Below are 26,316 nucleotides of genomic sequence, written 5' to 3'. Positions count from 1 at the left end.
ATCTCCTCTAATGTTATATTGTAGACACAACCTATACAATAACCAGGTGCATTATGGGTATATAAAGGTTCAGACCTGCACTCTTCTAGTCTCTGATTTCCTCTAATGTTATATTGTAGACACATCCTATACAATAACCAGGTGCATTATGGGTAGATAAAGGAACAGATCTGTACTCATCTAGTCTCTGATTTCCTCTAATGTTATATTGTAGACTCATCCTATACAATAACCAGGTGCATTATGGGTAGATAAAGGTACAGACCTGCACTCTTCTGGTCTCTGATTTCCTCTAATGTTATATTGTAGACACAACCTATACAATAATCAGGTGCATTATGGGTAGATAAAGGTACAGACCTGCACTCTTGTAGTCTCTGATCTCCTCTAATGTTATATTGTAGACTCATCCTATACAATAACCAGGTGCATTATGGGTAGATAAAGGTACAGACCTGCACTCTTCTAGTCTCTGATCTCCTCTAATGTTATATTGTAGACACAACCTTTACAATAACCAGGTGCATTATGGGTAGATAAAGGTACAGAGCTGCACTCTTCTAGTCTCTGATTTCCTCTAATGTTATATTGTAGACACAACCTTTACAATAACCAGGTGCATTATGGGTAGATAAAGGTACAGACCTGCACTCTTCTAGTCTCTGATTTCCTCTAATGTTATATTGTAGACTCACCCTATACAATAACCAGGTGCATTATGGGTAGATAAAGGTAAAGACCTGCACTCTTCTGGTCTCTGATCTCCTCTAATGTTATATTGTAGACACAACCTTTACAATAACCAGGTGCATTATGGGTAGATAAAGGTACAGACCTGCACTCTTCTAGTCTCTGATCTCCTCTAATGTTATATTGTAGACACAACCTTTACAATAACCAGGTGCATTATGGGTAGATAAAGGTACAGAGCTGCACTCTTCTAGTCTCTGATTTCCTCTAATGTTATATTGTAGACTCATCCTATACAATAACCAGGTGCATTATGGGTAGATAAAGGTTCAGACCTGCACTCTTCTGGTCTCTGATTTCCTCTAATGTTATATTGTAGACTCATCCTATACAATAACCAGGTGCATTATGGGTAGATAAAGGTACAGAGCTGCACTCTTCTAGTCTCTGATTTCCTCTAATGTTATATTGTAGACACAACCTTTACAATAACCAGGTGCATTATGGGTAGATAAAGGTACAGACCTGCACTCTTCTGGTCTCTGATTTCCTCTAATGTTAGATTGTAGACTCATCCTATACAATAACCAGGTGCATTATGGGTAGATAAAGGTACAGACCTGTACTCTTCTAGTCTCTGATCTCCTCTAATGTTATATTGTAGACTCATCCTATACAATAACCAGGTGCATTATGGGTAGATAAAGGTACAGAGCTGCACTCTTCTAGTCTCTGATTTCCTCTAATGTTATATTGTAGACACAACCTTTACAATAACCAGGTGCATTATGGGTAGATAAAGGTACAGACCTGCACTCTTCTGGTCTCTGATTTCCTCTAATGTTATATTGTAGACTCATCCTATACAATAACCAGGTGCATTATGGGTAGATAAAGGTACAGACCTGTACTCTTCTAGTCTCTGATCTCCTCTAATGTTATATTGTAGACACATCCTATACAATAACCAGGTGTATTATGGGTAGATAAAGGTACAGACCTGCATTCTTGTAGTCTCTGATCTCCTCTAATGTTATATTGTAGACTCATCCTATACAATAACCAGGTGCATTATGGGTAGATAAAGGTACAGACCTGCACTCTTCTAGTCTCTGATTTCCTCTAATGTTATATTGTAGACTCATCCTATACAATAACCAGGTGCATTATGGGTAGATAAAGGTACAGACCTGTACTCTTCTAGTCTCTGATTTCCTCTAATGTTATATTGTAGACTCATCCTATACAATAACCAGGTGCATTATGGGTAGATAAAGATACAGACCTGTACTCTTCTAGTCTCTGATCTCCTCTAATGTTATATTGTAGACTCACCCTATACAATAACCAGGTGCATTATGGGTAGATAAAGGTACAGACCTGCACTCTTCTAGTCTCTGATTTCCTCTAATGTTATATTGTAGACACAACCTATACAATAACCAGGTGCATTATGGGTAGATAAAGGTACAGACCTGCACTCTTCTAGTCTCTGATTTCCTCTAATGTTATATTGTAGACACAACCTTTACAATAACCAGGTGCATTATGGGTAGATAAAGGTACAGACCTGCACTCTTCTAGTCTCTGATTTCCTCTAATGTTATATTGTAGACACAACCTATACAATAACCAGGTGCATTATGGGTAGATAAAGGTACAGACCTGCACTCTTCTAGTCTCTGATTTCCTCTAATGTTAGATTGTAGACTCATCCTATACAATAACCAGGTGCATTATGGGTAGATAAAGGTACAGACCTGCACTCTTCTAGTCTCTGATTTCCTCTAATGTTATATTGTAGACACATCCTATACAATAACCAGGTGCATTATGGGTAGATAAAGGTACAGACCTGCACTCTTCTAGTCTCTGATCTCCTCTAATGTTATATTGCAGACTTACCCTATACAATAACCAGGTGCATTATGGGTAGATAAAGGTACAGACCTGCACTCTTCTGGTCTCTGATTTCCTCTAATGTTATATTGTAGACTCACCCTATACAATAACCAGGTGCATTATGGGTAGATAAAGGTACAGACCTGCACTCTTCTGGTCTCTGATTTCCTCTAATGTTATATTGTAGACACATCCTATACAATAACCAGGTGCATTATGGGTATATAAAGGTACAGACCTGCACTCTTCTAGTCTCTGATTTCCTCTAATGTTATATTGCAGACTTACCCTATACAATAACCAGGTGCATTATGGGTAGATAAAGGTACAGACCTGCACTCTTCTAGTCTCTGATTTCCTCTAATGTTATATTGTAGACACAACCTTTACAATAACCCCCCTTGCATGGCAGCTAGCACAGTAATATCTGCAAATATCACATCACATATTACTTAGACACCCAATGTGTGTTTCATTTGAAGTGTTAACACAGAGCTGCAGAAATCCTAATACTCTCACCCATCAGCCGAACAAACAGGAATGTGTGAATTGTTATCCACTGCGCCGGCTCTAATGTCCTGGGATCCTCACTCACTGAGACAGTGATAATTAGTGGGATTACAGCACGTGAGCCTAAGGATCATACTAATCCCATGTAAAGGTTATAAGGCTTGATGTGATCCGAATAACCTCACAGCTTAGGCTAGGATCATATAGCACTGGTCAGCAAGTTAAGCCTTTATATGACTGGGAATTAGGTGTCTGATTTATACAGTGGCAGGGAAAAAGGCCGATATACTGTGAGATAGAGAAGAAAATAGAGAGGGAGTGATGGATGATAGATGAAAGATAGATAGATAGATAGATAGATAGATGATAGATACATAGATAGATAATAAAGATAGATAGATAATAATTATAGATAGATGATAAAGATAGATAGATGATAGATACATAGATAGATAGATAGATAGATAGATAGATAGATGATAGATACATAGATAGATAGATGATAAATATAGATAGATAGATAGATTGATAGATAGATGTTAGATAGATAGATGATAGATAGATAGATAGATAGATAGAGAGAAAGATAGACAGACAGATAGAATGAATGAACAGAGGGTGATGCTGGATGGACTTAGTGTCTGAAGCATGCTCTCAGAGAATGAAAATACTAGGTGATAGAAAGAATTCATCAGAGAAACACATAGAGGTGGAAATTAAAGGAAAATATATTTTGAGAGAGTAAAATAGAGAAATTAATGGGAAATGAGAATAAGTCATCTCAGACACAAATGGCACAATAATCAAAGATTATCCAACCTAGAGAGAGATTATAGTGCAGACTTCAAAGGTGCTAAAATCACTGATTTCTATAAGAAAAGGGTGGATCCTGCAAGTCCAGAGATGAGAGGTGCTTTCCATAGAAAGTAATAAGGCTCTCTGCGATACAGAATCTCACAGGGAGAGGGAAGTTAAGAGGGTAGCACCTGACACTGATACAAAGGCCTCTATTTATCATAGTCTGGCGGACCTGATCCGACAGTGCGGATCAGGTCCGCCAGACCTCGCTGAATACGGCGAGCAATACGCTCGCCGTATTCAGCATTGCACCAGCAGCTCACAAGAGCTGCTGGTGCAACGCCACCCTCTGCAGACTCGCGGCCAATGGGCCGCCAGCAGGGGGGTGTTAATCAACTCGATCGTGCTCAATTGGGTTGATTTCCGGCGATGTCTGTCCGCCTGCTCAGAGCAGGTGGACAGGTTATGGAGCAGCGGTCTTTGTGACCGCTGCTTCATAACTGCTGTTTCTGGCGAGTCTGAAGACTCGCCAGAAACAAGGGCCATCAAGCTCCTTACGGAGCTTGTTAAATAGAGGCCAAAGTCTCAGTATGCAGCAAATACAAATTAAACTGAATTGTTTTTACTACATTTAATTGTATTTGCATCTAGTTTAGTGTACATTACTTTATGACAGTAAAATAAGTCTATTGTGAATTACATACAGCTAGCAAGATAAATCTTTGAGACCAGTTTGTAAAAATGCTTAGAGAATATTTTAAGAATTTGTGAGAAAAATTGTACTGTTCAGCCCAGGGAATTCACCTCTATCTTCCACTTTTCTGAAACTGTCAGTTTTATTTTACATAGAACAAATACAAAGTGCAATGTAATTTGTAAAAGATACACAGAAATATAAATAGTATGATCCTAATTTTTTAAAGTTATATAATGCATAATCAGAATTTGTAAATACACTGCTGAATCTAAATGCATTAAAAAAAATAGAAAGTGCAAAGCTTAAATGTAATAAAACTTAAATGACAAAATCTGAAGCCTAACGTAATATAAAATACAAAGCACAAAGTGCAAATTCTGCAGAACTGTCATGTCATGCAGTGCTATATTGCACTGGGCTTGTCTCTCTTTCACATACAGAAATGCAGGGGAGGACCCTGGGAGAAGAAAAGCAAAGTCAGCCTTTTAAGAATCTTGTGAGAGATCCTGCAAAGCTGGAGGATATTTTGATATCATCCCATGAGCAGGGAGATTGTGATAATTTATGTTGGTATGGTGTAATGGTGTGGTCAGTTATCATAAGTTGGCATGGTGTAAGCATGGTGTAATGATGTGGTCAGTCATAATCAGTTTGCATGGTTTAGGCATGGTGTAATGGTGTGGTCAGTCATAATCAGTTTGCATGGTATAGGCATGGTGTAATGGTGTGGTCTGTCATAATCAGTTGGCATGGTGTAAGCATGGTGTAATGGTGTAGTCAATCATATTCAGTTGGCATGGTGTAAGCATGATGTAATGGTGTGGTCAGTCATAATCAGTTGGCATGGTGTAAAGGTGTGGTCAGTCATAATCAGTTGGCATGTTGTAGGCATAGTGTAATGGTGTGGTCACTCATAATCAGTTGGCATTGTGTAAGCATAGTGTAATGGTGTGGTCAGTCACAATCAGTTGGCATGGTGTTATGGTGTGGTCAGTCAAAATAAGTTGGCATGGTGTTATGGTGTGGTCAGTCATAATCAGTTGGCATGGTGTAGGCATAGTGTTATGGTGTGGTCTGTCATAATCAGTTGGCATTGTGTAGGCATGGTGTTATGGTGTGGTCGGTCATAATCAGTTGGCATGGTGTAGGCATGGTCTAATGGTGTGGTGTAGTCCTAATTAGTAGGCATGGTGTAAGCATGGTGTAATGGTGTTGTGCAGTCATAGTCAGTTGGCATGGTGTGAGCATGGGGTAATGGTGTGTTGTCCTAATCAGTTGGCATGGTGTTTTGCAGTCATAATCAGTTAGCATGGTGTAGGCATGGTGTTACAGTCATAATCAGTTGGCATGGTGTAAGCATGGTGTAATGGTGTTGTGCAGTCATAATCAGTTGGCGTGGTGTAAGCATGGTGTAATGGTGTTGTGCAGTCATAATCAGTTTGCATGGTGTAAGCATGGTGTAATGGTGTGGTGTAGTCATAATCAGTTGGCATGGTGTAATGGTGTTGTGTAGTCCTAATCGGTTGGCATGGTGTAAACATGGTGTAATGGTGTTGTATAGTCCTAATAAGTTAGCATGGTGTTGTGCAGTCATAATCAGTTGGCATGGTGTAAGCATGGTGTAATGGTGTTGTGTAGTCATAATTAGTTGGCATTATGTAAGCATGGTGTAATGGTGTTGTGTAGTCATAATTAGTTGGCATGGTGTAGGCATGGTGCTGTGCAGTCATAATCAGTTGGCATGGTGTAAGCATGTGTAATAGTGTTGTGCAGTCATAATCAGTTGGCATGGTGTAAGCATGGTGTAATGGTGTTGTGTAGTCATAATCAGTTGGCATGGTGTAAGCATAGTGTAATGGTGTTGTGTAGTCATAATTAGTTGGCATGGTGTAGGCATGGTGCTGTGCAGTCATAATCAGTTGGCATGGTGTAAGCATGTGTAATAGTATTGTGCAGTCATAATCAGTTGGCATGGTGTAAGCATGGTGTAATGGTGTGGTGTAGTCATAATTAGTTGGCATGGTGTAGGCATGGTGCTGTGCAGTCATAATCAGTTGACATGGTATAAGCATACTGTAATGGTGTGGTGTAGTCATAATCAGCATGGTGTAGGCATGGTGAAATGGTGTTGTGCAGTTATAATCAGTTGGCATGGTGTAGGCATGGTGTTGTGTAGTCCTAATCAGTTGGCATGGTGTGGTGCAATCATAATATGTTGGCATGGTGCCAGCATGGGGTATTGGTGTGGTGTTATTCTAATCAGTGGGCATGGTGTAATCATGGTGTTGTGCAGTCATAATCAGTTGGCATAGTGTAAGCATGGTGTTGTGCAGTCATAATCAGTTGGGATGGTGTTGTGCAGTCATAATCAGTTGGCATGGTGCAAGCATGATATAATGGCGTGGTGTAGTCCTAATCATTTAGATTGGTGTAAGCTTGGTGTTGTGCAGTCATAATCAGTTAGCATGATGTAGGCATCGTGTTATGGTGTAGTCTTAAACAGTTGACATAGTATAGGCATGGTGAGAAGCAACTTGATGATGAGAGAAAAATCAAGTTGCGAAGAGGCATAACTGATATTAACCATCACTGTTAACCCCTTAATGACCGCGACGTACCATGTATGTCATTGGGCTTTAAGGGTTCTCTTGTTTATAATAGCGTGGATATTGCCGTTGTCGGTGAGGCCACGCTAATAACAACACAATTTCCATAGAAATACCAGCGAAGTACAGGGTACGTCGCTGGTACTTAAGGGGTTAAAGAAACCTGTTTTCCTTACTACTCACACTTTGTGTATATGAATACATATTATTACTAATACACGCATAGGGAAAAAAATTAGATAAATATTCTGCTGTGCACAGGATTAGGGGAGTTAACTGGTCCGGACCATTGGTGGGGTGGTCTCTGAGCTGTCTGACATCAGATCCTCAGCAGCATGTGGTGCCCCTAAAGCAGGGTGCATAGATCCAGAAGAGCACGGAGGGGCCCCACCATTTCGAGATCCACGGATCTTCCTGCGAAGTTCAGCTTGAACCTGGGGAAGCCATACAGATGGAGGGGGAAGTCATCAAGTTGTACACATCAGAGGAATATAGATCAAATGAAGCACAGCTGATGAAAATCATTATTTATAGCAAGCAATGCATCAGGTAAATACAGTAGGATAATATGCATATAAGGAGGTATTATCACCATAGAGACAAAAGATGATAGTCATTTCACATGATGTATAAGTAGACAAGCAATTCAGCAGGTAAATACAGTAGGATAACGTGTATAAAGAGGTATTATCATCATAAAGACAGAAGATAATAAAGTCATTATTTCCCATGATTTATAAGCAGACAAGCAATGCAGCAGGCAAACACAGTAGGATAATATTAGTATAATGAGGTATTATCCTCATAAAGACAGAAGATAATAAAGTCATTATTTCACATGATTTATAAGCAGACAAGTAATACAGCAGGTAAATAAAGTAGGATAATATTAGTATAATGAGGTATTATCATCATAAAGACAGGAGATAATAATGTCATTATTTCACATGAATTATACGCAGACAAGTAATACAGTACGTAAATACAGTAGGATAATATGCATATAAGGAGGTATTATCATCATAGAGACAAAAGATGATAGTCATTTCACATGATTTATAAGTAGACAAGCAATTTAGCAGGTAAATACAGTAGGATAATATGAATATAAGGAGGTATTATCACCATAGAGACAAAAGATGATAGTAATTTCACATGATTTATAAGTAGACAAGCAATTTAGCAGGTAAATACAGTAGGATAACATGTATAATGAGGTATTGTCATCATAAAGACAGGAGATAATAAAGTCATTATTTCAGATGATTTATTAGTAGACAATCAATACAGCAGGCAAATACAGTAGGATAACATGCATATAATGAGGTATTATCATCATAAAGACAGAAGATAAGAAAAAGACATTATTTCAGATGATTTATAAGTAGACAAGGAATGCAGCAGGGAAATACAGTAGGATAAAATGCATTTAATGATGTATTATCATAAATCATCTGAAATAATGACATTATCTTATATTTTTATGATGATAATACCTCATTATATGCATATTATCCTACTGTATTTGCCTGCTACATTGCTTCTCTGCTTATCATCTGAAATAATGACTTTATCTTCTGTCTTTATAAGTAGACAAGCAATGCAGCAGGTAAATATAATAGGATAACGAGTATAATGAGGTATTTTCATCATAAAGACAGAAGATAATAAAGTCATTTTCTTTCCTAAGATATAGAGAGTCCACAATGTCATTCCAATTACTAGTGGGAATATCACTCCTGGCCAGCAGGAAGAGGCAAAGAGCACCACAGCAAAGCTGTTAAGTGTCACTCCCCTACCCTTAATCCCCAGTCATTCTCTTTGCCTCTGTCAATGGAGGAGGTGAAATTTGGTGTCTGAAGGAATTAATTCCTTTTTCAGGTACTGTCATGGTTTTCTCCCTGTTGTGTTTGCCATGTGCTGCTGGCCATTTTACTCACCTCTCTTCCTGACTATGGTGCATTGTGGGGGATGCTGCTCATTTCCTGCCCTTCCTTTTATGGCCAGACTGGTGTGCATCATCCATGTGAGACAGGATGCAGTTTTAGAATTGTGATGTCATCACTTATTATTTAAAGGGATTCTGTTCAGTATGCTTTGCCTTTGCGTTGTCTCAGACCTGTTTGTGAGAGTTCCTGTGTATTACCTGGCTGGCTGACGTCCTTCCTGGTTCCTGATCCCTGGCTTGTTCCTGACTCTGCTGTTTTTCTTGTTCCTGATTCCGGCTCGTCTGACTATTCGCTTTAGCTCCTAACTCGGCTCGTCTGACTACCAGCTCTGGTTTTGACTCCTGGCTTGTTGTTTGACTTGTGGACTTTTTATTATTTTTTGCTATTAATAAAGGTGTGATTATTTTTGCACTTCTCGTCTCAGTCTGATTCCTGGCACCCTGACATTACGCAAAGGCCATGAATCCTGATGGTGCTAATAATCCACCTTTACCTACCATCATTTCCAGGATGGATGAACAGGATGACTGCTTGGATCAATTTGCACTAGCCCTGCAAACCCTGCTGACTCGCACTGCACATTTGGACCAAAGTGTCCCACAAGTTATGGCTGCTCCTGTTTCCGTTGCTGCACCTAGTCCTACCAGGAGCATGTCCGATTCTGCACCTCTACCTCAGCGATATGGAGGTGATCCTATTCAGTGCAGAGGGTTTTTGAACCAGGTGGGCATTTACTTTGAGATGTTACCTCAGGTGTTTCCCTCTGACAGAGCTAAGGTGGGATTTCTCATTTCGTTGCTCTCTTACACAGCTCTTGCCTGGGCTAATCCCTTGTGGGACACTAATAAACCTGTGATTTCAAATTACCCTGAATTTGTGGCCTCCTTTCGAAGGGTATTTGATGTTCCGGCTCGCTCCTCCTCTGTTGCTAAAGGTACAAGATCTGTTGCTCAGTATGCTATTGAGCTCCATACGCTTGCCGCAGAGGTAGGTTGGAACAATGAAGCCCTTGTTGCCACCTTCTTTCATGGGCTCTCTGATGCGATTAAAGACGAAGTTGCTGCCAGAGATTTACCAGAGAATCTCGAGGCATTGGTGTCTTTTTTTATCCTAATTGACATCAGACTCAGAGAGAAGCCCTCTTTCAAGGAGCGCTTGCGGAAGCCTCCTGTTCCGTTGTCTCCTATGTGTTCGTTCCCACCCATGCCTCCCTCTCCTCCCATGCCTCCTGGTCCCGAGTCACCAGGTACTGCTGAGCCGATGCAGCTGGGATTCACGCGTCTCTCTGCGGCGGAGAGGGCCTTTAGGAGGAGGGAGGGGCTCTGCCTCTATTGTGGATTACAGGGCCACCTTTTGAAGTCTTGTCCTACACGGCCGGGAAACGCTCACACCTAAGGTCCTGTCAGGGGCAGACCTTGGGTGGTTTATCCTCATCCCCGGAACCGCTTAAGGAGAAACCTTTGGTCACGGTTGTCCTTTCCTGGGTGGACTCCTCCATAGTCACTCAGGCTCTTGTTGACTCCGGTGCTGTGGGCTATTTCATTGACAGTGTTTTTGTATCAAAGCCCTCCATTCCTGTTTTGCCTCTGTCCGTTCCGCTTGCTATTGAGGCCATTGATGGCAGGCCCCTTCAGACCGCACTCGTTACTCACGAAACTGATCCGTTGTCCATGGCTGTTGGGGCTCTCCATTTTGAAACCCTCTAGTTCCAGGTGATAAACTCTCTGCATTTTCCGGTTGTTCTGGGTTATCCCTGGCTCCAAAAGCACAATCCCAGTCTCGACTGGCGCAGGTCAGAAATTTTGTCGTGGTCCCTGCAATGTATTTCCACTTGTCTTCGGAAACCAGTTAAAGTCTTTTGCACTTCTTCGGTATCTCAACTGCCAGAGGAGTACCGAGAGTTCCTAGACGTGTTTGACAAGGTGCGTGCTGGTACGTTGCCTCCTCACCGGTCTTACGATTGTGCCATAGACCTGCAACCCGGAGCCATTCCTCCTTGGGGCCGGGTATACCCTCTGTCTGTTGCAGAGAATTGTGCTATGGAGGAGTATGGTTTCGGATAGAAATATTAGTCAGGGAATTTTTGTTCCTTCTCTCTGTCCCAATCCTTCTTCTCATAAGGAACGTCTGTTGCAAACTTGGATGTTGTGCGTGCTCTAAAATTCTACCTACAGACGACTAAGGATTTTCGCCAGTCTTCTGCCCTGTTTGTTTGTTTCTCAGGAAAGCGTAAGGGTCAGAAGGCTACCGCTACTTTTCTTTCACTTTGGTTGAGAAGTATTTTCCATTTTGCTTATGACACTGCTGGTCAGCAGCCTCCTGAGAGAATTACAGCTCATTCCACTAGGGCTGTCTCCTCTTCTTGGGCTTTCAAAATTGAAGCTTCAGTGAAACAGATTTGCAAGGCTGCAACTTGGTCCTCTCTGCATACTTTTTCTAAATGTCATAAATTTGAAACCTTTGCCTCGGCTGAGGCCTCTTTTGGGAGAAAGGTTCTTCAAGCGGTGGCGCCTTCTGTTTAGGTCTGCCTGTCTTGTTCTCCCTCCCTATTCATTCCGTGTCCTCTAGCTTGGGTATTGGTTCCCACTAGTAATTGGAATGACATTGTGGACTCTCCATATCTTAAGAAAGAAAACAAAAATGTATGCTTACCTGATAAATTTATTTCTTTCTGGATATGGAGAGTCCACAACCCCACCATTATTTAAGACTTTTTTTTTACTAAACCTCAGGCACCTCTACACCTTTGTGTTATTCCTTTTTCCATTTCCCTTCAGTCGAATGACTGGGGATTATAGATAGGGGAGTGACACTTAACAGCTTTGCTGTGGTGCTCTTTGCCTCCTCCTGCTGGCCAGGAGTGATATTCCCACTAGTAATTGGAATGACGTCATGGACTCTCCATATCCGGAAAGAAAGACATTTATCAGGTAAGCATACATTTTGTTATTTCAGATGATTTAAAAGTAGACAAGCCATGCAACAGGTAAATACCGTAGGATAATATGCATATAATGAGGTATTATCATCATAAAGACAGAATATAATGACATCATTATTTCAGATGATTTATAAGCAGACAAGCAATGCAGCAGGTAAATACAGTAGGATAATATGCATATAATGAGGTATTATCATCATAAAGACAGGAGATAATAAAGTAATTATTTCAGATGATTTATAAGCAGACAAGCAATGCAGCAGGGAAATACAGTAGGATAATATGCATTTAATGAGGTATTATCATCATAAAGACAGGATATAATAAAGTGACTATTTCATATGATTTATTAGTAGACAAGCAATACAGCAGGCAAATACAGCAGAATAACATGCACATAATGAGGTATTATCATCATAAAGACAGAAGATAATAATGTCATTATTTCAGATGATTTATAAGCAGACAAGCAATTCAGCAGGTAAATACAGCAGGATAACATGCACATAATGAGGTATTATCATCATAAAGACAGACGATAATAAAGTCATTATTTCAGATGATTTATAAGCAGACAAGCAATGCAGCAGGGAAATACAGTAGGATAACATGCACATAATGAGGTATTATCATCATAAAGACAGGAGATAATGAAGTCATTATTTCAGATGATTTATAAGTAGACAAGCAATGCAGCTTGGAAATACCATAGGATTACATGCAAATAATGAGGTATTATCATCATAAAGACAGAAGATGATGAAGTCATTATTTCAGATGATTTATAAGTAGACAAGCACAGCAGCAGGGAAATACAGTAGGATAAGGTGCATATAATGAGGTATTATCATCATAAAGACAGAAGATAATAAAGTCATTAGTTCAGATTATTTATAAGTAGACAAGCACAGCAGCAGGGAAATACAGTAGGATAAGGTGCATATAATGAGGTATTATCATCATAAAGAAAGTAGATAATAAAGTCATTAGTTCAGATTATTTATAAGCAGACAAGCAATGCAGCAGGGAAATACAGTAGGATAAGGTGCATATAATAAGGTATTATCATCATAAAGACAGGAGATAGTGAAGTCATTAGTTCAGATGATTTATAAGTAGACAAGTAATGCAGCAGGGAAATACAGTAGGATAATATGCATATAATGAGGTATTATTTATAAAGTCAGGAGATAAAGTCATTATTTCAGATGTTTTATAAGCAGACAAGCAATACACAAGGTAAAGACAGTAGGATAATATGCATATAATGAGGTATTATTCATAAAGTCAGTAGATAAAGTATTTATTTCAGATGATTTATAAGCAGACAAGCAATGCAGCAGGTAAATACAGTAGGATAATATGCATATAATGAGGCATTATCATCATAAAGACAGGAGATAATAAAGTCATTATTTCTGATGATTTATAAGTAGAAGAGCAATGCAGCAGGGAAATACAGTAGGATAAGGTGCATATAATGAGGTATTATCATCATAAAGACAGGAGATAATAATGTCATTATTTCATATGATTTATAAGCAGACAAGCAATGCAGCAGGGAAATATAGTAGGGTAACATGCACATAATGAGGCATTATCATCATAAAGACAGAAGATAATAAAGTCATTATCTCTGATGATTTATAAGTAGACAAGCAATGCAGCAGGGAAATATGGTAAGATAATGTGCATATAATGAGGTATTATCATCATAAAGACAGAAGATAATAAAGTCATTATCTCTGATGATTTATAAGTAGACAAGTAATGCAGCAGGGAAATACAGTAGGATAAGGTGCATATAATGAGGTATTATCATCATAAAGACAGAAGATAATAAAGTCATTATCTCTGATGATTTATAAGTAGACAAGTAATGCAGCAGGGAAATACAGTAGGATAATATGCATATAATGAGGTATTATTTATAAAGTCAGGAGATAAAGTCATTATTTCAGATGTTTTATAAGCAGACAAGCAATACACAAGGTAAAGACAGTAGGATAATATGCATATAATGAGGTATTATTCATAAAGTCAGTAGATAAAGTATTTATTTCAGATGATTTATAAGCAGACAAGCAATGCAGCAGGTAAATACAGTAGGATAATATGCATATAATGAGGTATTATCATCATAAAGACAGAAGATAATAAAGTCATTATTTCACATGATTTATAAGCAGACAAGTAATACAGCAGGTAAATACAGTAGGATAATATTAGTATAATGAGGTATTATCATCATAAAGACAGGAGATAATAAAGTAATTATTGAAGATGATTTATAAGTAGACAAGCAATGCAGCAGGGAAATACAGTAGGATAACATGCATTTAATGAGACATTATCATCATAAAGACAGAAGATAATAAAGTCATTATCTCTGATGATTTATAAGTAGACAAGCAATGCAGCAGGTAAATACAGTAGGGTAACATGCATATAATGAGACATTATCATCATAAAGACAGAAGATAATAAAGTCATTATTCCATATGATTTAGTAGTAGACAAGCAATGCAGCAGGCAAATACAGTAGGATAACATGCATATAATGAGGCATTATAATCATAAAGACAGGAGATAATAAAGTCATTATTTCTGATGATTTATAAGTAGAAAGCAATGCAGCAGGGAAATACAGTAGGATAACATGCATTTAAAGAGGTATTATCATCATAAAGACAGGAGATAATAAAGTCATTATTTCTGATGATTTATAAGTAGAAGAGCAATGCAGCAGGGAAATACAGTAGGATAACATGCATTTAAAGAGGTATTATCATCATAAAGACAGGAGATAATAAAGTCATTATTTCTGATGATTTATAAGTAGACAAACAATGCAGCAGGGAAATACAGTAGGGTAACATGCATTTAAAGAGGTATTATCATCATAAAGACAGGAGATAATAAAGTCATTATTTCTGATGATTTATTAGTAGACAAGCAATACACCAGTCAAATACAGTAGGATAATATGCATATACACCTAGATTACGAGTTTTGCGTTTGTGTTTTAATGCTGAAAAAAATGGCCATTTCAGCATTAAAACAGCAACGCAGCCATTAACAGTATAACGTTATAATTGTACCACAAGACTTTTAGCATGTAAATCAACGTCAGTCCCACACTCAAAAGATGACATTTTTGCATGGGATTTCCATAGTGCTGCCATTACAAGTTTTGCGGTGAGGCTAAAAAGCTTGTGTTACAGCCTATACCGACATGATCCGTTTCGTAAATCTGAGACCAGTAGTTATGAGTTTTACGGAACAAAACTGTTACACAAAACTCATAACTAAAGTGTTACAAAGTACACTAACAGCCATAAACTACCTATTAACCCCTAAACCAAAGCCGCCCTGCATCGCAAAAACTATAATAAACTTATTAACCCCTAATCTGCCGCTCTCGACATCGCTGCCACTAATAAAATGCATTAACCCCTATTCCGCCCCTCCCCAACATCATCACCACTATTCTAAAGTTATTAACCCCTATTCCCCCACACCCCAACATTGCCCACACTATAATAAAGATATTAACCCCTATATTCTGCCGCTTCCTGACATCGCCGCCACTAAATAAAGTTATTGACCCCTAAACCTCTGGCCTCCCACATCACTACCACTAAATAAACCTATTAACCCCTAAACCGACAGCCCCCCACATCACAAACAACAAAATTAAACTATTAACCCCTAAACCTTACAAACCCCTAACTTTAAATTAAAATTCCAAGATCCATATCTTAAAATAAATTAAAACTTACCTGTGAAATTTAAAAAAACTAAGTTTAAACTATATATTAATCTAACATTACTATTATACTAAACTATTATATTAAACTTAAAATAACTATCAATTAAATAAATTACTAACACTACTAAAAAAATTAAATCTACAGTTACAACAAATTAAAAATACTAAATTACAAAAATAAAAAAATACTAAATAAAAAAAAAAATAACAAATGAAATTATCCAAAATAAAAAATTACACCTAATCTAATAGCCCCAAAATAAAAAAAAACCCTAGCCTACAATAAACTACCAATAGCCCTTTAAAGGGCCTTTTGCTGGGCATTGCCCTAAAGAAATCAGCTCTTTTCCCTGAAAAAAAAAATACAATGTCCCCCCAACAGTAAAGCCACCACCCAACCAACTCCCCAAAATAAAAAACCTAACTCTAAAAAAAACCTAAGCTACCCATTGTTCTGAAAAGGGCATTTGTATGGGCATTGCCCTTAAAAAGGCTTTCAGCTATTTTTCTTGACCTTAAAAGGGCATTCAGCTCTTTTTCTTGCCCTTAAAAGGCCATTTAGCTCTTTTAAAATAAGCCTAAACCCTAATCTAAAAAAAAAAAAGTTTAAAATAACCTAACACTAACCCCCGACGATCCACTTACAGTTTCTGAAGTCCGGACATCCATCCTCATCCAAGCGGCAAGAAATCTTCATCCAGGCGGCGTCTTCTATTATCATCCAGGCGGCATCTTCTATCTTCATCCTGGCGGATGAAGACATCCGGTGCGGAGCATCCTCTTCATACGGTCGCCGCCGTACACTGAATCTTCAATGCAAGGGAGCCGTTTCCAAATGGCGTCCCTTGCATTCCTATTGGCTAATTTGATTTTTGAAATTCAAATCAGCCAATAGGATGAGGGCTACTGAAATTCTATTGGCTGATTTGAACAGGGGTTGTTAGGTTTAGGGGTTAATAGTTAATTTTTGTTTTTTTGGGGGGCTGTCGGTTTAGGGGTTCATAGGTTTATTTAGTGGCAGTGATGTGGGAGGCCAGAGGTTTAGGGGTTAATTACTTTATTTAGTTGCGGCGATGTTGGGGAGTGGCGGAATAGGGGTTAATATCTTTATTATAGTGTGGGCGATGTTGGGGTGTCGGGGAATAGGGGTTAATAACTTTATTATAGTGACGCGATATCAGGAGTGGCAGATTAGGGGTTAATAGATTTATTTCGGTGGCTGTGATGTCGGGGCGGCAGATTAGGGGTTAATAAGTTTATGTAGGTGTCGGTGATGTCGGGGGCAGCAGACTAGGGGTGTTTAAACATGGGATTTATGTTAGGGTGTTAGGTTTAAAAGTAACTTTTTTTTCCCCATAGACATCAATGGGGCTGCGTTAAGGAGCTTTTCATTCCGCGATCGCAGGTGTTAATTTTTTTTCTAACACTTTCTCCCCATTGATGTCTATAGGTAAAGCGTGCACAAGCACGTCAAAGCAGCGCTTGTATTTTGTGCAGTATGGAGCTCATCGCAACCATAACTGCTGGTGACATCTCCCCTGATCCTCTGAACCACTGCCTAGCCGTGTACATCCATGTGTACCGTCCCATAGACTCAGAAAACAAAACTCTGACAACCTTACTCACATTCCTCTTGCATCTAAAGCCACTTTCCCTTTCACTTGCGCACTCTGGAACTCTCGCTCTGTTTGCAACAAACTCACTTCTATACATGGCCTCTTTATCTCCCGCTCCCTCAACCTTCTGGCCCTAACAGAAATCTGGCTCTCTCCCCTAGACACAGCATCCACTGCTGCTCTGTCACATGGGGGTCTCCACTTCAGCCACACTCCTAGGTCTGGTAATAGACAAAGAGGTGGTGTATGTATTTTACTTTCCTCTCGCTGCACCTTTCAACAAATACAACCCATCTCTTCCCTCACATTTTCCTCATTCGAAACCCACATGATTCGCTTATTCTCTCCTCTCTCTATACGTGTTTCAGTCATATACCGTCCCCCTGACTCCTCAACTCAATTTGTAGATCACTTGGCTGCCTGGCTACCTTATTTCCTTTCTTCAGACACCCCTGCCCTCATTCTTGGCGACTTCAAAATCCCTCTTGACAATTCCACTGCCTCATCTGCAAAACAACTTCTGCAACTCACTTCCTCTTTCAGTTTGTCACAATGGACTGATTCTCCCACTCACACAGACGGTCACTCCCTTGACCTGATCTTTAGCTATCGATTGCACTCTCTCAAACTTCACAAACTCCCCCTTTCCTCTTTCTGAAAACCATTTCCTTACTTGCAACATATCATCCCTCCCTACAACTCTACTGCTCACACCAAACTTCACAGAAGCATTATGTCATTAGATCAGCAACAGCTTGCTAATTCCCTCAAACCCCTCCTCTAATCCTTCTCCTCCTTTTCCTGCCCTGACCAATCTATCTGCCACTATAATTCCACCCTTACATCTGTCCTTGACAATCTGGCCCCTCTTACCATAGCTCGGAAATCAAACACTCATCCTCAGCCCTGGCATACTCCTCTGACACGGTACCTACGCAGATGTTCCCGTACTGCTGATCGGCACTGGAGAAAATCTCGGAGTTCATTTACAAAATCGACTCCATCAGAAACTAAATCAGCTCTCAACAAAATTCCATTCTCTCACCCCCTCAAATGCTCTCAATCAACCACAACCCACATAACCTTAAACTTAGCTCATTCTCCCCTGTTACTGAGAAAGACGTTTCGGCACTTATACTACGCTCTCACCGCACTACCTGTCCCCTTGAACATAACCCCTCACATCTACTCCCCACCCTCTCTGCTACCATTACCCCTATACTCACACACATTTTCAACCTCTCCCTCAGCACTGGTATATTTCCCTCATCTCTAAAATATGCACTAGTCACACCTATCCTCAAAAAACCTTCCCTTTATCCTACCTCCCTATCCAACTACCGTCCTATTTCCCTCCTCCCTCTTGCCTCAAAGCTTCTTGAAAAACTAGTATATGCACGCCTATCCCATTTCCTTACATCAAACTCCCTCTTTGGCCCACTGCAATCTGGATTTTGTCCTCATCACTCCACAGAGACAGCAATTGTTAAGGTTACCAACGACCTACTTATAGCAAAATCAAAAGGCCACTTCTCTCTGCTTATCCTCCTTGATCTGTCCGCAGCCTTTCACACTGTTGACCACCCTCTTTTGCTTCAAACCCTCCAATCCATCGGCATCTGTGACACAGCCCTCTCGTGGCTCTCTTCCTACCTCTCAAACTGTACCTTTAGTGTAGCCTTCTCTGGGGCCTCCTCTGCCCCGTCACCACTTTGTCAGGGTTTTTTCCCTGCTTTGTTTGCCATGTGCTGCTGGCAGCCATTTTACTCACCTCTCTTGCTGACTCTGGTGTATACTGTGTGATGCTGCTCATTTCCTGCACTTCCTTTTATTGCCAGACTGGTGTACATCATCCGTGTGAGACAGGATGCAGTCTCAGAATTGTGATGTCATCACTTATTATTTAAAGGGCCTCTGTTCAGTATGCTTTGCCCTTACGTTGTCTCAGACCTGTTTGTGAGAGCTCCTGTGTATTACCTGGCTGTCTGATGTCCCTCCTGGTTCCTGATCCCTGACTTGTTCCTGACTCTGCTGTTCTCCTTGTTCCTGATTCCGGCTCGTCTGACTACTCGCTTTGGCTCCTGACTCGGCTCGTCTGACTATTCATTTTGGCTCTTGGCTTGGCTCGTCTGACTACCAGCTCTGGTTTTGATTCCTGGCCTGTTATTTGACTTGTGGACTTTTATTATTTTTTGCTATTAATAAAGGTGTGATTATTTTTGCACTTCTCATCTCAATCTGATTCCTGGCACCCTGACATTACGCAAGGGCCATGAATCCTGATGGTGCTAATAATCCACCTTTACCTGCTATAATTTCCAGGATGGATGAACAGGATCACCGCTTGGATCAATTTTCATCAGCCCTACAAACCCTGCTGACTCGCACTGCACATTTGGACCAAAGTGTCCCGCAAGTTATGGCTCCTCCTGTTTCCGCTGCTGCACCTAGTCCTACCAGGAGCATGTCCAGTTCTGCACCTCTACCTCAGCGATATGGAGCTGATCCTAATCAGTGCAGAGGGTTTTTGGACCAGGTGGGCATTTACTTTGAGATGTTACCTCAGGCATTTCCCTCTGACAAAGCTAAGGTGGGATTTTTCATCTCGTTACTTTCTGGCACAGCTCTTGCCTGGGCTAATCCCTTGTGGGAGACTAATAAACCTGTGATTTCAAATTACCCTGAATTTGTGGCCTCCTTCGAAGGGTATTTGATGTTCTGGCTCGCTCCTCCTCTACTGCTAAACTACTCATGTCCATTCAGCAAGGTACAAGATCTGTTGCTCAGTATGCCATTGAGTTCCATACGCTTGCCGCAGAGGTAGGTTGGAACAATGAAGCCCTTGTTGCCACCTTCTTTCATGGGCTCTCTGATGCGATTAAAGACAAAGTTGCTGCCAGAGATTTACCAGAAGATCTCGAGGCATTGGTGTCTTTTTTGATCCTAATTGACATCAGACTAAGTGAGAGGCCCTCTTTCAAGGAGCGCTTGCGGAAGCCTCCTGTTCCGTTGTCTCCTACATGTTCGTTCCCACCCATGCCTCCCTCTCCTCCCATGCCTCCTAGTCCTGAGTCACCAGGTACTGCTGAGCCGATGCAGTTGGGATTCACGGCCTTTAGGAGGAGGGAGGGGCTCTGCCTCTATTGTGGGTTACAGGGCCACCTTTTGAAGTCTTGTCCTACACAGCCAGGAAACCCTCACACCTAAGGTCCTGTCGGGGGCAGACCTTGGGTGATTTATCCTCGTCCCCAGAACCGCTAAAGGAGAAACCTTTGGTCACGGTTGCCCTTTCCTGGGTGGACTCCTCCATAGTCACCCAGGCTCTTGTTGACTCCAGTGCTGCGGGCTATTTCATTGACAGTGCTTTTGTATCAAAGCACTTCATTCCTGTTTTGCCTCGGTCCGTTCCGCTTGCTATTGAGGCCACTGATGGCAGGCCCCTTCAGTCCGCACTTGTTACTCACGAAACTGCTCCGTTATCCATGGCTGTTGGGGCTCTCCATTTTGAAACTCTCTGCATTTTCCGGTTGTTCTGGGTTATCCCTGGCTCCAAAAGCACAATCGCAGCTCGACTGGCGCAGGTCCAAAATTTTGTCGTGGTCTCCGCAATGTATTTCCACTTGTCTTCGGAAACCAGTTAAAGTCTTGTGCACTTCTTTGGTATCTCAATTGCAAGAGGAGTACCGAGAGTTCCTAGACGTTTTTGACAAGGTGCGTGCCGGTATGTTGCCTCCTCACCGGTCTTACGATTGTGCCATAGACCTGCAACCCAGAGCCATTCCTCCTCGGGGCCGGGTTTACCCTCTGTCTGTTGCGGAGAATTGTGCAAATGTGTCAACTGCAAATCCTGCTCTCCTGCAGGGACTGGCTTCTTCTTTGTGAAGAAAAAGGGTGGCGAGTTAAGACCATGCATCGATTATAGGGGTCTTAATCGTCTTACCATTAAGAATGCTTACCCTATTCCGCTCATTACAGAACTCTTTGACCACCTCAAGGGAGCTACTGTCTTTACTAAACTTGATTTGAAAGGAGCGTACAATCTTGTTAGGATCAAGGAGGGCCACAAATGGAAAACAGCATTTAACACCAGGAGCAGGTATTATGAGTATCTTGTTATGCCCTTTGGCCTATGTAATGCACCTGCTGTTTTCCAGGAATTTATTAATGATGTCCTATGAGATATGTTGCAACAGTGTGCTGTGGTGTACTTAGACGACATCCTCATACACTCACCCACACTTGAGGCTCATCGTTCTGATGTTACACAGGTTCTTCAGAGACTACGTGAGAACGGCCTGTTTTGTAAACTCGAGAAATGTGAGTTCCATCAGACTCAAGTAATCTTCCTAGGTTATGTTATCTCCGTTGCAGGGTTCTCCATGGATCCTGATAAGTTATCTGCAGTTCTGCAGTGGCCTCGCCCAGTTGGTCTTCGGTCTATTCAACGTTTTTTGGGGTTCGAAAAATACTGTAGAAAGTTTATTAAAAACTTTTCTTCCTTGGTCAAACCTATCACAGACATGACCCGTAAAGAGAATGATCCACACCATTGTTCACCTACTGCCATTAAGGTCTTTGATATTCTTAAGACTGCCTTTGCTGCCGCTCCAGTTCTGGCTCATCCTAAACCTGTCCTACCCGATGCATCTGAGACTGGAGTAGGTGCCCTCTTGTCTAAACGTCCTATGCCTGACGGTTCCTTGCATCCGTGTGGTTTCTTCTCTTAGAGATTGTCTCCAGCGGAGTGCAATTATGAAATTGGCGACAGGGAATTACTGGCCATAATTTTGGCACTCAAGGAACGAAGGCATCTTCTCGAGGGTACTAGCGTGCCAGTGCTCATTCTTACTGACCACAAGAATTTAACTTATCTATCTGAAGCAAAATGTTTGTCACCCCGACAGGCCAGATGGGCGCTATTTATGTCTCTGTTTAATTATGTGGTCTCCTACCTGCCTGGTAGTAAGAATGTTAGGGCTGATTCCCTCTCTCGACAATTTTAGCCTCTGTCCAAGGAGGAGTTTGTACCTACTCCAGTTATACCTCCTGACCATATTTTGGCTACCTTACGTACTAATTTGACTTCTCCCTTGGGGGAGGAGATCCTTGCTGCACAAACCAATGCACCTCCTGAGAAACCTAGTGGTAAGTGTTTTGTTCCTGAGAATCTTCTAACTAAACTTTTGCACACTTACCACTATCCTAAAGCCGCAGGTCACCCAGGCAAGAACCAAATCATTTGGTCTGTCACTCGACAATTCTGGTGGCCAGGTCTTCGTTCTGATGTTGCGTGGTAACACTCAGGAACACCAGATGCAGTACCCAGATGGAGTACTGAATGCAGTTCGCCCCAAAGACCGATAGGGATAAAAGTAATAGGCTAACACTTGGCTTATGTAAAACACAAGGTTTATTAAAACTCACATAAAAACAAAAGCTTCAAGTGATAGGAGGGCGTAGACATGTAGCATTAGGGGGGCTACATGTCTATGTCCTCCTATCACTTGAAGCTTTTGTTTTTATGTGAGTTTTAATAAACCTTGTGTTTTACATAAGCCAAGTGTTAGCGCCTTACTTTTATCCCTATCACTCTTTGGGGCGAACTGCATACAGTACTCCATCTGGGTACGGCATCTGGTGTTCCTGAGTGTTACCTGCTGGCTGGGTTAGCTGATACACCCTGAGATATTAGCCTGCTACCACAAGCACACAAGGGTGCTTCCGCTAAATGTGAGTATCCATTTGGCTTTTTATTCAGTGTGGGATTTGTTACATCTCTGATCTACACATAAGGCGCCCCTTTGTCTTTTGTATCCATGTCTAGAGCCTGATCGAGAGTGATCTGCAAGAAGGAGAGCAGCCCTGTATCTGGAAATTATGGACTAACCGTTTTGTGAGATAAGAATATCTCTGACCTGTCCTCTCATATATTGGACTTGTACTGTAGTTGCAAAATTTTATATTACTTTTTATGCATTTGTGATTGATCTAATGCATTTGTGATTGTTATATGTTATTTATTTTGTTTTAATTTATTTTGTGTTTTTTTTTTTACTTTTAGATGGTCATATATTCATTTATGTAGTAGAGAGCACCCCCTAGCTTGGTTAATTTTGTCTCCAGATTTTGGCATTCCTTTTGTGCTCAAATGAGGATACAGCTTTCCTTCTCCTCGGCATATCACCCTCAATCCAATGGGGCTGCGGAACGGTCTAATCAAGCTCTTAAACAGTTCCTCCATTGCTATGTCAGGTCACCACAATAATTGGTCTGAACTGTTACCTTGGGCAGAGTTTGCTCGTAATAGTGCTATTAATGCTTCCTCCAAGTTATTCCCGTTCATGGCGAATTATGGGTTTCAACCATCCTTATTGCCAGATTCATTCATGTCTCAGGGTATTCCGGCTTTGGAGGAGCATCTCCGGCAACTCCGTTCCACGTGGGTGCAGATTCAGGATTGCCTTCATCGTTCTATGCAGCACCAAAAGTTCCAGGCTGATCGTAGGCGTCTGCCCGCGCCTTCCTACCAGGTTGGTGAGAGAGTTTGGCTGTCCTCCCGCAACTTGAACCTTCGTGCGCCTCCCAATAAACTGGCTCCCCGTTATGTTGGTCCTTTTCGAATACTCCGGTGGGTCAATCCTGTGGCCTACGCTCTTGACCTTCCTCCTGCAATGCGCATCTCCAATGTTTTTCATGTCTCCCTCTTGAAACCATTGGTTTGTAATCGGTTTACCACTGTGTTGCCTCGTCCCGTCCTATCTTTGTTGACAACCATGAGGAGTATGAGGTCAGCAGCATTATTGACTCTTGTATGTCCAGGGGCCGCCTACAGTATTTGGTTCACTGGAGGGGCTACAGTCCGGAGGAGCATTCATGGGTTCCCTCCTCTGATGTTCATGCTCCTGCCCTCCTCCGTGCCTTCCATGCCCGTTTCCCCAATAAGCCTTTTGTCCTCCCGCGGGGGAGGGGTCGTTGAGGGGAGGGTACTGTCAGGGTTTTTTCCCTGCTTTGTTTGCCATGTGCTGCTGGCAGCCATTTTACTCACCTCTCTTGCTGACTCTGGTGCATACTGTGTGATGCTGCTCATTTCCTGCACTTCCTTTTATGGCCAGACTAGTGTACATCATCCGTGTGAGACAGGATGCAGTCTCAGAATTGTGATGTCATCACTTATTATTTAAAGGACCTCTGTTCAGTATGCTTTGCCCTTGCATTGTCTCAGACCTGTTTGTGAGAGCTCCTGTATATTAGCTGGCTGTCTGACGTCCCTCCTGGTTCCTGATCCCTGGCTTGTTCCTGACTCTGCTGTTGTCCTTGTTCCTGATTCCGGCTCGTCTGACTACTCGCTTTTGCTCCTGACTCGGCTCGTCTGACTATTCGTTTTGGCTTCTGACTCGGCTCGTCTGACTACCAGCTCTGGTTTTGATTCCTGGCTTGTTAGTTGACTTGTGGACTTTTATTATTTTTTGCTATTAATAAAGGTGTGATTAATTTAGCACTTCTCGTCTCAATCTGATTCCTGGCACCCTGACACACTTTCTGTCAGAGTACCGCAAGGCTCTGTCCTAGGTCCCCTTTTCTTCTCAATCTACACATCATCACTAGGTTCCCTAATAAAGTCCCACGGTTTCCAATATCATTTGTATGCCAACAACACTCACATCTACTTATCTGAACCAGACCTATCTCCTTTCTTGCTAACCCATGTCACTAACTGTCTTTCTCACATCTCTTCCTGGATGTCCTCTCACTACCTCAAGCTAAATCTCTCCAAAACTGAGTTTCTTATTTCCCCCCCCCTTCTTCCAAAATCTACACTCCCAATCTCTCTATAACTGTCAACAACTCCATCATTACCCCTACCCCACATGCCCGATGTCTCGGGGTCACATTTAACTCAGATCTTACTTTCACTCCTCACATTCAGTCCTTGGCTAAAACCTGCCGCTTCCACCTTAAAAACATCTCTAAAATTAGACACTTCCTTACACAAGACACAACTAAAATTTTAATCCACTCTCTCATCCTTTCCCACCTCGATTACTGCAACTCTGTCCTCTCTGATCTCCCCACCTGTTGCCTAGCTCCTTTACAATACATAATGAATGCCTCTGCCAGGCTCATCTTCCTTACACGTCGCTCTTCATCTGCTGCACCTCTCTGCCAATCCCTTCACTGGCTTCCTCTTGCCACTAGGATCAAACACAAAATTCTCACTCTGACATACAAAGCCATCAACTGCACTGCTCCCCCCTATATCTCAGACCTTGTCTCCAGATACTCTCCCTCCCGTCCCCTTCGCTCTGCTCATGACCTCCTCCTCTCCTCCTCTCTTGTTACCTCATCACACTCCTGTTTACAGGACTTCTCCAGACTGGATCCCATCTTGTGGAACTCTCTGCCTCACTCCACAAGACTCTCCCCGAGTTTTGAAAGCTTCAAGCACTCCCTAAAGACTCTACTTTTCAGGGATGCATACAACCTACGCTAACCTTTCTTTATACCAGTTCCTCTCCTCCATTGCTATCCCCTGAACCCCCTTAACATGTAAGCCTAAGAGTCCAGCTGTTTGTAGATCACCTTCTTAAGAGCTGACTACAACAGTGCAACTCTTGGCAGGGCCCTCTACCCATTTGATCCATATAATTATTTTGTTGTACTCCGCATTTGTTTATAGCGCTGCAGAATCTGTTGGCGCTCTACAAATAACCGATAATAATAATAATAATAGTGAGGTATTATCATCATAAAGATAGGAGATAATGAAGTCATTATTTCAGATGATTTATAAGTAGACATGCAATGCAGCAGGGAAATACAGTAAGATAATGTGCA

General features: G+C 41.3%; 1 protein-coding gene across 1 annotated transcript in view; it reads right to left on the bottom strand.

The window, feature by feature from the left end:
- Positions 1-7,475: 7,475 nt before the first annotated feature.
- Positions 7,476-26,316, bottom strand: part of GIPR (gastric inhibitory polypeptide receptor) — a 218,381-nt gene continuing 199,540 nt past the window's right edge. Inside the window, exon 13 of the mRNA XM_053689754.1 lies at positions 7,476-7,637. Coding sequence (XP_053545729.1) covers positions 7,476-7,637 — 162 coding nt within the window. The remainder of the gene's footprint in view (positions 7,638-26,316) is intronic.

This window comes from Bombina bombina, chromosome 7 (genome assembly GCF_027579735.1).
Source record: "Bombina bombina isolate aBomBom1 chromosome 7, aBomBom1.pri, whole genome shotgun sequence".
In the NCBI taxonomy this organism is placed as follows: domain Eukaryota; kingdom Metazoa; phylum Chordata; class Amphibia; order Anura; family Bombinatoridae; genus Bombina; species Bombina bombina.
This window is presented reverse-complemented; position numbering and strand designations above follow the sequence as displayed.